The sequence below is a fragment of the Neomonachus schauinslandi genome, chromosome 1 (assembly GCF_002201575.2).
Source record: "Neomonachus schauinslandi chromosome 1, ASM220157v2, whole genome shotgun sequence".
Lineage (NCBI taxonomy): Eukaryota > Metazoa > Chordata > Mammalia > Carnivora > Phocidae > Neomonachus > Neomonachus schauinslandi.
Window position 1 is genome coordinate 152,848,332 of NC_058403.1, and position 13,303 is coordinate 152,861,634.

A 13,303-nucleotide genomic window follows, 5' to 3' on the forward strand; every position below is an offset into this window, starting at 1 on the left:
ACAACTGAACCACCCAGGTGCCCCTAGAAAGTTTTAATGAGGTTTAAGCGTCAGCTTAAGCATCCAGCTCTTGATTTTAGCTCAGGTCATAATCTCAGGGTAGTGAGATCGAGGCCTGCATTGAGCTCAGTGCTGGGTGTGGAGCCTGCTTAATTAAGATTCTGTCTCTCCCTCTGCTCTTCTCTGTGTCTAAAAAAGAAAGGTTTTTGTTGTTTGTTTTTTAAAAAAAGTTTTAATGAGTTGCTTAATACTGTTGGTAAAATGAAAGGTAAAATTTGGGGCTTTCTTTTAAGTTCACATCATTGCTATTTTATGGGGAGAAAGAGGGAAAATCCATTTATTCAAGAAATGAAGTCAAACTATTGAAAATGCTTTATCCCAAGTTTAAAATGCAAAGATGGGGACGCCTGGGTGGCTCAGTTGGTTAAGCCTCTGACTCTTGGTTTCAGCTCAGGTCATGGTCTCAGTGTTGTGAGTTTAAGCCCCAGGTTGGGCTCTGCACTCAGTGTGGAGTCTGCTTAAGATTTTTTCCCCCCTCTGCTCCTCCCCCCTTCACATGCACATGCACCCGCACTCACTCTCTCATAAATAAATAAATAAATAAAATCTTAAAATGCAAAGGATGAATAAGGTTCTTGGGGATGTTTTCTTTTAGATTCTATCCAGATGCGAAGATAGAACACACATGCAGGGGCGCCTGGGTGGCTCAGTCGGTTAAACGGCTGCCTTTGGCTCAGGTGGTGATCCCAGAGTCCTGGGATCAAGCCCAGAGGCGGGCTCTCTGAGCAGTAGGAAGTTGGCTTCTCCCTCTCCCTGCAGCTCCCCCTTGTGCTCACGCACTCGCTCTCTCTCTCTCTCTCCCTCTGTCAAATAAATAAATGAAAGAAAATCTAAAAAAAAAAAAAAAAAAACACACCTGCATACATACTCACCTCCCCCCGCTTTACCCGTTCTGTTAAGTGGGGTTGTAAAAGATGGAGAAAAGCAATTTGTTCCATTACAGTTCTCTTGGATATTCTGTTTATTCTGAGTACCCATTTTTAATTGTGCTAAATTTTCATTTTTGCTGTTTTTATTGTCATAATTTCCCCTCAGAGTCCCATAACACCCAAACACTGAAATGATCTTTAAGACTAAAAATTCAGTATCCTTTGAGAAAATTTTGCTTAGGATTGTCTTGATACAGATTTCAGAATCAATATTTTTAGGCTCTACAGTGGAGTGAGGAGCAGGACATACAGTTGACTACTCAACAGTTAAGATGATCTAATGGGAAAGATTTTTATATAGTAGTTATATATTTTACGTACTGAATTTTTTATAGTTATTAATTTAAAATATTTTCTCATGTAAAATTATTTTTTGCTGCTGATAAAATACGCTTATTGGAAAAGATTCAGGAATAGAATGTTTCTTAAATTGTTCACAGTGCCACTACCAGAGGTAGCCTCCTTTAAATAAACATTTTAATGTGTTTCCTACTGTCTTCCCCAGAAGCCTACTCTTTGTCTTTTTAAAATACCATTGCTCAGGGCGCCTGGGTGGCTCAGTTGGTTAAGCGACTGGAGTCTGGGATCGAGTCCCGCATCAGGCTCCCTGCTCAGCGGGGAGTCTGCTTCTCCCTCTCCCGCTCCCCCCTCTTGTGCTCTCTCTCTCTCTCTCTCTCAAATAAATAAATAAAATCTTTAAAAAAAAATAAAATAAAATAAAATACCATTGCTCAATTTAAGAACACATCAGAAGAAAATCTTTAGATTTTAGTATTAAGCATTGAATATCCTGAGTGTTAATTTTGTCAGTCTGATCTGGTATTTTATATCATTGTGGAAAAGACAATCAGTGAATTGTTTTGGAGTATTTGGGAAGCAGTTTAGAAGAAGAAAACTAAAGCTTGGATTGCTTTCATTACAGCAAAATAAAACCCAGAGGAATGAAGGGTTGAAAGCAACTAAAGAAAACTTGAATATTTTAATTTTGTGGGGGGGGGGTGGGATACTTGATTTATCCAAAATGCAAGAACCATAGATTTTAGAAAAGATGATTAAATTTCACCACATAAAAATGTAAAACTTTTTATGATTAAACGCACACACGTACACACTGAAGCCAGGTCATAAGACAGATGACACACTGGCTTTGGGGGGAATATTTGAAACAGATGTGACAGAAGGTTTCTATAACATACTAACAGGTAACCAATAGGAAAAACATCTGTAACCAAATAAAAAAATGGGTAAAGAACAGAAAGAAGCAGTGTATTACAGGATAAGAAATACAAATGCCTAACAAGCTTGAGAAGATAGATGCTCAGCCTTAGTGATAATTAAAGAAGTGTGAACTAAAAGAACAGTGAAGACTTTAAACAAGCAAAAGCAGTATTTTATATATTGTTTAATGTATTCTTGCTACTCATTTAGTATGTTTCCATATATACTGATTCTTTCCAGTTTCTACATAATATTTTGTTGTGTGGATGCAGTGCATATAATGTTACTAATAAATACTTCTTGTCCTTTGCATTATTATATTATTTGCCCACAACTGTTTAAAAATCAGAAGAAAAGATTAAGCAGGCTAACAAAATCAATGGGTAGGGTTTATCACCTTTAATTAAAGATTTTGAAAGGAAAGGAGCTTAGAAAATTTTCAGATGTCCTGAATTTCAGATGCCTTATAAACTTTTCTATAAGGACCAGGTGGAATTCCTGTTGCATTGCCAATTCTTGTGTGGCATATGTCAACAGTTACATTTTTGGACAAATTTATTTGTGTTTTTGTCAGGTGAATGCTTGAGATGCATGTTCTGGAATAATCTTGGTTGCATCCATTTTGCCATGAGCAAGCACAATTTGGGAATTTTCTACTTTAAAAAGGCTCTGCAGGAGAATGACGGTGTTTGTGCACAGCTCAGTGCAGGCAGCACTGATCCAGGTGAGCCCATCGCTGGGGGACAGCTCGTATCTTCCTACTTGAGAGATGATATTAAAGAGCAAGCATCTGAGCACCCAGTAGTGTAGAAAATTGTTGAGTCACTGTGTTGTATGCCTAACACTAATATAACAAGGTAAGTAAATTATACTGGAATTTAAAAAGTAATTTTTTGTTTTTGGTAAAGAATAAATAGGTAGATAGTGATCAAGTGTCTGGTCAGAATGCATCCATATGTGCCTGCCTACAATTAACATCGACCCTGCCCAACGGGTTTGACTCCGGAGACTTGGTAGATATGGTACTTCAAATAGCAAGGTGGTAGGAGTAATTATCAAAGAAATTTAAATTACGTTTACTTTTTCATGGATTTGAAAATCAGTAATCACACATGGTAATGTTATTTTTTTTTTTTAAGATTTTTATTTATTTATTTGAGAGAGAGAGAATGAGAGAGAGCAAGCACATGAGAGGGGGGAGGGTCAGAGGGAGAAGCAGACTCCCTGCCGAGCAGGGAGCCCGATGCGGGACTCGATCCTGGGACTCCAGGATCATGACCTAAGCCGAAGGCAGTCGCTTAACCAACTGAGCCACCCAGGCGCCCCACACATGGTAATGTTATAAAGCAAAGTATGTTGCTAAGGTTTCTCGACTAGTTTTTTTGGTGTTTTTTTTGTTGTTGTTTTGTTTTTAAAGATTATTTATTTATTTATTTGACAGAGAGAGACATAGCGAGAGCAGGAACACAAGCAGGGGGAGTGGGAGAGGGAGAAGCAGGCTTCCCGCAGAGCAGGGAGCCCGATGTGGGACTCGATCCCAGGACCCTGGGATCATGACCTGAGCCGAAGGCAGACGCTTAACGACTGAGCCACCCAGGCGCCCTTGTTTTGTTTTTTAAGTAAGCTATATGCCCAATGTGGGGCTTGAACTCACAGCCCCGAAATTAAGAGTTGCATGCTTTACCAACTGAGCCAGGCAGGTGCCCCTAAACTAGTTTTATTATAGCTTCTTTCCAGGGTTTCACATGGGATGTTATAGGCAGCACCTGACAGTCTTTTTTATTTTTTTATTTTTTTGCACCTGACAATCTTTGAGCAAATTTCCTGAAGTTTCTTACTTTAATATTCATATGATATGGATCCTTGACCTGGAATGCTTAAAATCAAGCAATTATGTAGCTTTTTTAACCATAAAAAAACTGACGAAAAGTGTATCCAAAATCATAAGTAGTCTTATTGTAGACTGTGAAACTTTGAATAAGTGAGTGAACCATAGTCATTGTAGGTATAATATGTTAATTTTTATTTCCATAGTAAAGTTCCCAAACTCCTGCTAACAGTAGCTGAATACTTCTGGTTAAGAAAGCACATGACAATAAAATGGCTAACCAAAATGAAAGTTAAAAAAGAAAGTGAATCTTCTGAAAAGGTGGGAAGGTGGTTAAAGATTCATAGGAGTCAGTGGGTCCTATCTATTTTGTTTGCCTTTCTGGACCATTGTTACCTGGGGAGCTGGCAAATGAGAAGAGACATCTCTGGCCACACCAGCACAAGCAACTGAGATGACTCTGGAGGATGTTTGTGGGGTTGAGGATGAAGATCATCACTAATAGAGAGCTGTTACAACTTTACACTGGGCCGGAACACCTACGTGGCTCAGTTGGTTAAGCATCTGCCTTTGGCTCAGGTCATGATCCTGAATCCTGGGATCCAGCTCTGTGTCGGGAGTCTGCTTCTCCCTGTCCCTCTGCTGCTCCCCTTGTTTGTGCTCTCTCTGTCAAATAAAATCTTCAAAGAAACACAAAACTTCACACTGGGGTCCTTGGTATTAAACAAGGTAGTATTTAAGTATTTAGTGGAATAAATGTTTTCAGTGTAACTGTTATTTTTAATCTAATGTTTTTTTCTTACCTAATTTGTATCATTAGGCAAGAAATTTTCGGGAAGACCCATGTGTACATTACTAACCAACAAGAGGTATGAGTTGCTGTATAACTGTGGCATTCAGCTTCTTCACATTGGAAGACCTCTTGCTGCCTTTGAGTGTCTGATTGAAGCTGTTCAGGTTTATCATGCAAATCCCCGCCTCTGGCTAAGGTTGGCTGAATGCTGCATTGCTGCAAATAAGGGGGTGAGTGCTCCTTGGGTATCTTATACACTCCCCCCCCAACTTGTTACATAGAAAGCAGAAAATACTTGAAAACACACAAGACCTCATTCCCTTTATAACTCTCAGAGAATTTATAAAGATAGTCTGTTCTTCAACAGTTGGACAAAAGATTTAGTTTCTTAAAGTCACTTGTTAACATTCTGGTTCTTAAAGTATAGCAGCCTGTATCAGCAGTCACATTAAAGAGGTGAAGCCAACGAGAGGGTCGTATCTGTTGGAACAGTGGTCTGCTAGCTCCTGTGGCAGGGGCCATATCATGTGCTGGCCTGAGAATGGTATGTGCACCGGGTGGTTAGAGAAGGACTAAGACCATGAGTGTGCAAAGAACTGTATAACACTGCATTTCCTTCAGTGGGGAGGGGCTTTAGTTTTGATTCAGTAAATGGTTCAGAGTTCATGGATTATCAAGCTGTCTCTCTCACACCATTGTCCACAGTGACTGTGAGAAATAGGCCAGTTTACATGGGTGTCCCAGCCTAGAACATCTGCACGTGGTGGTTGGTAGAAGCGTTTGAAATCTCAAGTGGGAAGTGGTCAGTGGGAGTAGGAGAAAGACAGGTTCTATCAGAATTAACAGATGCCTGTATCACCCCATTTCTTACCCACCCCCCACCTTTGCTGCGCTCTTTGGCTGTGTGGAGATTGGGAGGCCTGGCACCTGGGGTTTGTCTGCCATAGGTGATATAGATGTTTTTGCTGCTCCTATTGCTGAACAGCACTTCCTGAGAAGCAGCTGCAAAAACTAGCATTTAGAAGTATGTTTGCCTGGCAGTTTTCACACATGATACTTAAGTTATTCATGATTTGGGTATACCACTGGGAAAAGAAATAAGTGCTATCTTTGAAGGGCTTTAATCATTTATATAATTGTAATTTGCCTTTTAAGAAAGGACAACTTTCCTTTTTTTAAAGATTTTATTTATTTGACAGAGAGAGAGCACAAGCAGGGGGAACAGCAGGCAGAGGGAGAAGCAGGCTCCCTGCTGAGCAAGGAGCCCAATGTGGGACACGATCCCAGGACCCCAGGATCATGCCTTGAGCCAAAGATAGACGCTTAACTGACTGAACCATCCAGGTGCCCTAAAAGACAACTTTCTTACTGGATAATTCTTAAATTAGCTGACAATTTTAGGCAGTATTTATACTTTTTTAAAACAAGAATCTCTAGAAATTGGGGCGCCTGGGTGGCTCAGTCATTAAGCGTCTCCCATTGGCTCGGGTCATGATCCCAGGGTCCTGGGATCGAGCCTCATATCGGGCTCCCTGCTCGGCGGGAAGCCTGTTTCTCCCTCTCCCACTCCCCCTGCTTGTGTTCCTGCTCTTGCTATCTCTCTCTCTGTCAAATAAATAAATAAAATCTTTAAAAAAAAAATCTCTAGAAATTGCTTATTCTCTTTAATTCATTCATGATTTTAAGTGTTGGAGACCTCTCATTTGGACAGTTATTGGAGACCAGGGAATTAGATCTTCCTAGAAGTAGAGAAATACAGTAAGGTTTAATATTTTCTTTTAAAATTACTTATTTTTAGAAATAGTACCTTTAGAATAGTCTTCATTCTGTGGATTTTATTATGAAGTCCCCATCCTCCCATTTTCTTGTACAAATTTCTAATTTTTTAAAAAAGACTTTATTTATTTAATGGGGTGCCTTCAGCTCAGGTCATGATCCCAGGGTCCTGGGATCGAGGCCCGCATCAGGCTCCCTGCTCAGCAAGAAGCCTGCTTCTCCCTCTCCCACTCCCCCTGCTTGTGTTCTCTCTCTTGCTGTGTCTCTCTCTGTCAAATAAATAAAATCTTTAAAAAAAATTTGTATTTATTTATTTTGAGAGAGCATGCACAAAAGGGGGGAAGGGGAGGAGCAGAGAGAAAGGGAGAAGCAGACTCCATGCTGAGCAGGAAACCCGATGCGGGGCTCGATTCCAGGATCCTGGGATCATGACCTGAGCCAAAGGCGGACGCTTAACTGACTGAGCCATCCAGGCACCCCTAAGTTTCTAATTTTTAAAAAATGGTAGGGGTGCCCTGGATGGCTCAGTTGAGCATCCAACTCTTGGTTTCCACTCAGATCAGGATCTCAGGGTCATGGGAAAGAGCCCTGCATCCGGCTCTGTACTTGGCAGCGTAGAGTCTACTTGGGATTCTCCCTGTCCCTCGTCTGCCTCTCCCTGTCCCTCGTCTGCCCCTCCCCCCTGCTCACACGTCTTCTCTAAAATAAATAAGTAAAATCTTTTTTAAAAATGGTAAAGATACTTGATTGCCATAATTTGGTGAATCTTAGAACACTCAGTTTGTGCTACAAATAGGGAATTTGCCAAAAATAATTATCTATGTCTATGCTTCTCCTTCTAAAAAAGATCTAAAGTGCCATAAAAGACAGTAAAAACAACCCCCAAAATACTCCTGAATAAAACCAGAAAACAAAATCCCAATAAGTAGAAATTATAAACTACAAATAAAATTCCATAAAATGTGTTTAGTCAGTATAGAAGGAATGCTGACCAAAGCAGTTTATACGTTCAGAAATAAATTCATTTTGGGGGCACCTGAGTGGCTTAGTCGGTTAAACATTTGCCTTTGGCTCAGGTCATGATCCCTGGGCGAGCCCACATTGGGCTCCCTGCTCATCGGGGAGTCTTATTCTTCCTCTGCCCCTCCCCCTGCTTGTGCACTCACTTTCGTTCTTTTCTCTCTCAAAATCTTTAAAAATAAATACTTTTTTTTTTAAAGATTTTATTGATTTGTTTTTTGACAGAGAGAGACACAGCAAGAGAGGGAACACAGCAGAGGGAGTGGGAGAGGGAGAAGCAGGCTTCCCGCTGAGCAGGGAGCCTGATGCGGGGCTCGATCCCATGACCCTGGGATCATGACCTGAGCCGAAGGCAGACGCTTAACGACTGAGCCACCCAGATGCCCCCAATAAATTCATTTTTGAATAAAAAGAACGAACTTAAATTGGTGATGCTAAGGAGATGATTTATGTCCTGTTTATCTGATGCACATTGCTTCAGACCGCTTTTGTCAGAAGCACAGCTTACGCTTGCTTGGGTAGGTATAATATGTGAGAAATCCTGCTAATTATCAAACGTAGACTTAATTGCAGGGAGAGTATTTAAGCATTTTAAGAGAAGGCTATTAAAATATATAAACGTGGGTCGCCTGGGTGGATCAGTCGTTAAGCGTCTGCCTTTGGCTCAGGTCATGGTCCCAGGGTCCTGGGATCGAGCCCCACATTGGGCTCCCTGCTCAGTGGGGAGTCTGCTTCTCCCTCTTCCACTCCCCCCGCTTGTGTTCCCTCTCTAGTTGTGTCTCTCTGTCAAATAAATAAATCTTTAAAAATATATATATATATAGATGTACCATTTATTTTTCTTAGTTCTGAAATTGAAATATGTTGAGTGCTGTTGCTGTTATGGCACTATAAAGTAATATTTTAATTACATGCGATTCTTCTACATCATGACTGATCTGACATACGTTCTGGCTCTTGGTGTATTATTGAAAGTATTAGTTTATTATTGTGGGTTTTTAGTTCCAGTCCATTTTTGTTTTCATATGTTGCATCTTCAAATCTAGCCATCTGATTGATCGGCTTGCATGACCTTAAGGATCAGGAAAGAATGTGGGGCGCCTGGGTGGCTCAGTTGTTAAGCATCTGCCTTCGGCTCAGGTCATGATCCCAGAGTCCTGGGATCGAGCCCCGCATCGGGCTCCTTGCTCGGCGGGAAGCCTGCTTCTCCCTCTCCCACTCCCCCTGCTTGTGTTCCCTCTCTCGCTTTCTCTCTCTCTGTGTCAAATAAATAAATAAAATCTTTAAAAAAAAAAAAAGGATCAGGAAAGAATGTATGGATGAATCATAAATTTATCGCCACCACTAGGAAAAGAAGTCAGAATGGAAGTCTTTCCCATAGTGGTTCAGAATATCCACTATCTGTAATTTTTCATTAATATTGCTTGGCTGCATCCTTGACAGAAAATTTCCAATCAGAGAGGTGCCTGGGTGGTTCAGTCGGTTAAGGGTCCAACTCTTGGTTTCCGCTCAGTTCATGATCTCACAGTTGTGGAATTGAGGCCTGCATTGGGCTCTGTGCTCCGTGTGCAGTCTGCTTCAGATTCTCTCTCCCTCACGGTCTCTCAAATAAATAAATAAATAAATAAATAAATAAATAAAACCTTTAAAAAAAAGTTTTTAATCAGAGCAGTTTTGTATTTTTTAAGCATGTTGTGTTTTTTTTTTTTTTTAAAGGTTTTATTTATTTATTTGACAGAGACAAAGAGAGAGAGGGAGCACAAGCAGGGGGAGTGGGAGAGGGAGAAGCAGGCTTCCTGCAGAGCAAGGAGCCTGATGCGGGGCTCGATCCCAGGACCCTGGGACCATGACCTGAGCAGAAGGCAAGATGCTTAATGACTGAGCCACCCAGGCGCCCCAAGCATGTTGTATTTTTTAAGCACTATGTAATATTTTCTGTTTAAAATGAATATGCAAGTGAATCCTTGTTTTATTAGAAGTCATAAATAGAAGTTATAGTAGGGGCAATAAGTAACAGTACAGAAACATTATGCTTAGAGAAGGACTTTTTGCAGGGCAGAGTTTAGCTCTGTGAGTTCATGGATTGGCTCCAGTTTATTCTGCATATGAGAATCTGCCTGACTTTATATGACTAGTTGGGAATCCACCTGCAGGTAACTCAGAGATTTGGAGTGAAAGGGAAGATAGAGGTAGTTGACACCATCCAGTTCCCATAGTAAGATGATGCATCTTAGTGAAATATCCTAAAATACTATATATGTGTAAGTAGCTTTTACTCTTTTCAGTTTAATGTTTTACAGGGCTTTAGGATTTTAATTTTCTAGAAGGCAAGAATTGTTCTCATGTAAATTTTAACATATAGGTTGTCTGAGTTTATAAGTTGTTGACAATTTAATGCTTTCAATGAAGAAGCACAAGATATGTGTTTTAGAAAGTAGAGCTGCTTCCCTTTTTCATGAGTTTTTGTGGCTCTATATGTTTCCTTAATCTGATGTCAAAGTGCCTGTAATATGCAGCATGGTCCCTGGGATGTAGAGTGTTCTAAATAAATCATTCTAAATAAATGCTTGAGTCATTCTTGAATTGCCTTTTTTCCTTAGAATTACCTCAAAGTTCATATTAAAGTACAGCATGCATCACAGACTTCCCACTCCATGTACTAACTACTCTTCAGTGTGGAGCATATTTCGTTCCACATCGATGGATCTTAGGAACTTCCTTGGAGTAACCGGAAAAGTATTAGATCATTTTTCACATCCTGTCTTATAATTGCATTAAATTAATTGGAAATTATTTGTATTTTGTAGACTGCTGAACAAGAAACTAAAGGCCTTCCGAGTAAGAAAGGAATTGTACAGTCTATTGTTGGTCAAGGCTATCATCGTAAAATAGTTCTGGCATCACAGTCCATACAGAATACTGTATATAAGTAAGTATTTTGCAAAGAGAAACTATAGATATTTAATATTTCACATAATGTTATTTATAAAAATATGCTTAAGACTTACCACTTTATAGGAGAAATCATTTTGTAACTAGGTTTTATTGCTACTTCAACAAATAGATCCCCATATATAGGTTCACAGTGAATATTATCTGACATAAGAATTCAGTTAATTACATTTATGCTGAAACTGTTGATGGCCTAAGAGACCCTGGTCTATTCAGTACCGTTATTCAAAATGTCCAGAAGAGGGCATCTTGATGTTTCTTTTTTTATATAATTTATCATTGATGCTTTTTATTTAGGTATTTTCTTATAGTCCCTAAAGCTAATTCTTAGTATTTAGAGAGAAAAGTACTAATACATAAAGTAACCAAAGCATTATAAAGCTGTCACATGTAAACCTTCAGTTGAGTAACTTTTAAATATGAACATCTTTATCTTGTATAAAGATTCCAATTTGGAGTTGCTATTATTTCTAAAGTAGTAGGCTTTGTAAAAAAAAAAAAAAAAAAAAAAAAAATTGGCTGTATTTTTTCTTTTCCAAAAAATAAAAATGTTCCACTACCATTTAAAAGTTCTCCCAGGGGCGCCTGGGTGGCTCAGTTGGTTAAGTGACTGCCTTGGGCTCAGGTCGTGATCCCAGGGTCCTGGGATCGAACCCTGCATCGGGCTTCCTGCTCGACGGGAAGCCTGCTTCTCCCTCTTTCACTCCCCCTGCTTGTGTTCCTCTCTCGCTGTCTCTCTCTCTCTCTCTGTCAAATAAATAAAATCTTTAAAAAATAAATAAATAAAAGTTCTCCCAACGTTTTAAAATAGTAACTGGCACACAATATTTTGGTCTTAATTTATTTCAACTATAAGGCAGATTTTTTTTTTTAAGACTTAAGATAAAGGATCATTTTCCTAAAATTTCAAAATTATTACTACTTTTCACCTTTTGAACCAATAGAAAGTTATATAAAATCTCAAAAAAATTGCAAGACAAATTTACAAATAAAGCATTTTCAAAAGCAAGGATCAACCAAAACAAGGCTCAGATGTGAAAATCTTTTCTTTTCAATTCTTACTATACTTGCCCTTGCCCTTGCCCTCGCTATAATTTTCCTTGTCTATAACTCTTGTGTTACATTAACGACGACATTGCAGATAACCTGCAAGTTGGTTTCCATCCTTAGTCCCATTCCTAGAGATAAATCTTGTATGACGTGTATACTTGCTATGTATTATTCATACTTTTAAAATTTTTGTGTGTAATATTTAGGATTTAGGTTCTTTACGATTCTCTTATAACTGCTTATTTTCAAATTTCTACCTGTCAGCAAATTTTCATTTCCAGTTATATTGGTTTTATTCCTGATAATAGAAAAGTCTTATTTATTTTTAAGTTATTTACTTAGCTAATTTGTTTTCCTTTTTTAAGTGATGGACAGTCTTCAGCCATTCCTGTAGCCAGTATGGAGTTTGCAGCCATTTGTCTCAGAAATGCCTTGTTGCTGTTACCCGAAGAACAGCAAGATCCGAAGCAGGAAAATGGGTCTAAAAATAGTAATCAATTAGGTGGGAACACGGAGAGCAGTGAAAGCAGTGAAACTTGCAGGTATTCTAATCCCTTTGACCCCCTTTGGTGAAGCCCCTCAGGACTTCATTAGTAAGCCTCTTTGTCCTTTAGATGAATTCCTAATATCTCGAGCCGAATTTCCTAAATCCCCTGTTTTGAATAATAAGAAAGTATGAATGTTAAGTATTTCTGGAAGAGAGAGAGACTGTGAAGACTAAGTGAGGAGAGAACCTAAGAAAAGTGGAAAGAGGGGCGCCTGGGTGGCTCAGATGGTTAAGCGTCTGCCTTCGGCTCAGGTCATGATCCCAGGATTCTGGGATCGAGTTCCGTATCGGGCTCCCTGCTAGGTGGGGAGCCTGCTTCTCCCTCTGCCTCTCTCTCTCTCTCTCTCTCTCTCTGTCTCTCTCTCACTCACTCTCTGACTCTCATGAATAAATAAATAAAACATTTAAAAAAAAAAAGTATTGCTGCTGAGCCTGGTGACATTTATAAAAAAAAAAGAAAGAAAGAAAAGTGGAAAGAAACAACTTTTCATTGATAGGAGGAATAGTTGTAAAGAAATCCTGTTGCTCTCCCAGATAGCATTTTGTTTTTATGTTTATTAAAGTAAATACTTAAATCCTAAAATTTCTCCTTTTAACCTATGCCTTTTCTCTTAACATACCATAAACTGTTAACCTCAAGAATATTTCTACTAATTTCTAGTTTTTTAGTATAAGTTAAATATTAACCAGTCTCAAGAAATTAAGAGAGCTTCTCGTAATAATAAAACACCATTATATATAAAGTTGTTTTTACACATGGCACCTTTAAATTCAAGTCTTTCATCCCAGCGTTTTTTTCTTGATTATGATAGAAATACATATATTAAAGAAAATTTGAAACAAAATTGTGGGGGTTTTTTGTTTTTTCCTCCATTGGGGTTATGTTTTACTGTAGTTGATAAAAAGCAATCAGAAGACCGAGAAATGTGTGAAATTACAGGAGTGGTTTCCTTTGTAGAGATATTGTTTACAATTAGAAATTTTTAAAAACAGCATTGTATACTGGAGGAAAGAAACTGAAATACAGTATAGCTTCAGCACACTGGTTGCTAAGCATTTTGCATTCGTTGTTTTTGGTTCTTGTATATTTTTGGCATAAAAAATTGCATGGGAGTGGGGGTAGGGAAACA

The 13,303-nt window shown here is 39.0% G+C and overlaps 1 protein-coding gene across 7 annotated transcripts in view; it reads left to right on the forward strand.

The window, feature by feature from the left end:
* CNOT10 (CCR4-NOT transcription complex subunit 10) overlaps positions 1-13,303 on the forward strand; it is an 80,943-nt gene that overhangs the window by 41,350 nt on the left and 26,290 nt on the right. For all 7 annotated transcript variants that reach the window (XM_021677522.1, XM_044916114.1, XM_044916118.1 and 4 more), the window contains exons 9-12: positions 2,782-2,931; positions 4,856-5,058; positions 10,432-10,553; positions 11,992-12,168. In XM_021677522.1, coding sequence (XP_021533197.1) covers positions 2,782-2,931; positions 4,856-5,058; positions 10,432-10,553; positions 11,992-12,168 — 652 coding nt within the window. The remainder of the gene's footprint in view (positions 1-2,781; positions 2,932-4,855; positions 5,059-10,431; positions 10,554-11,991; positions 12,169-13,303) is intronic.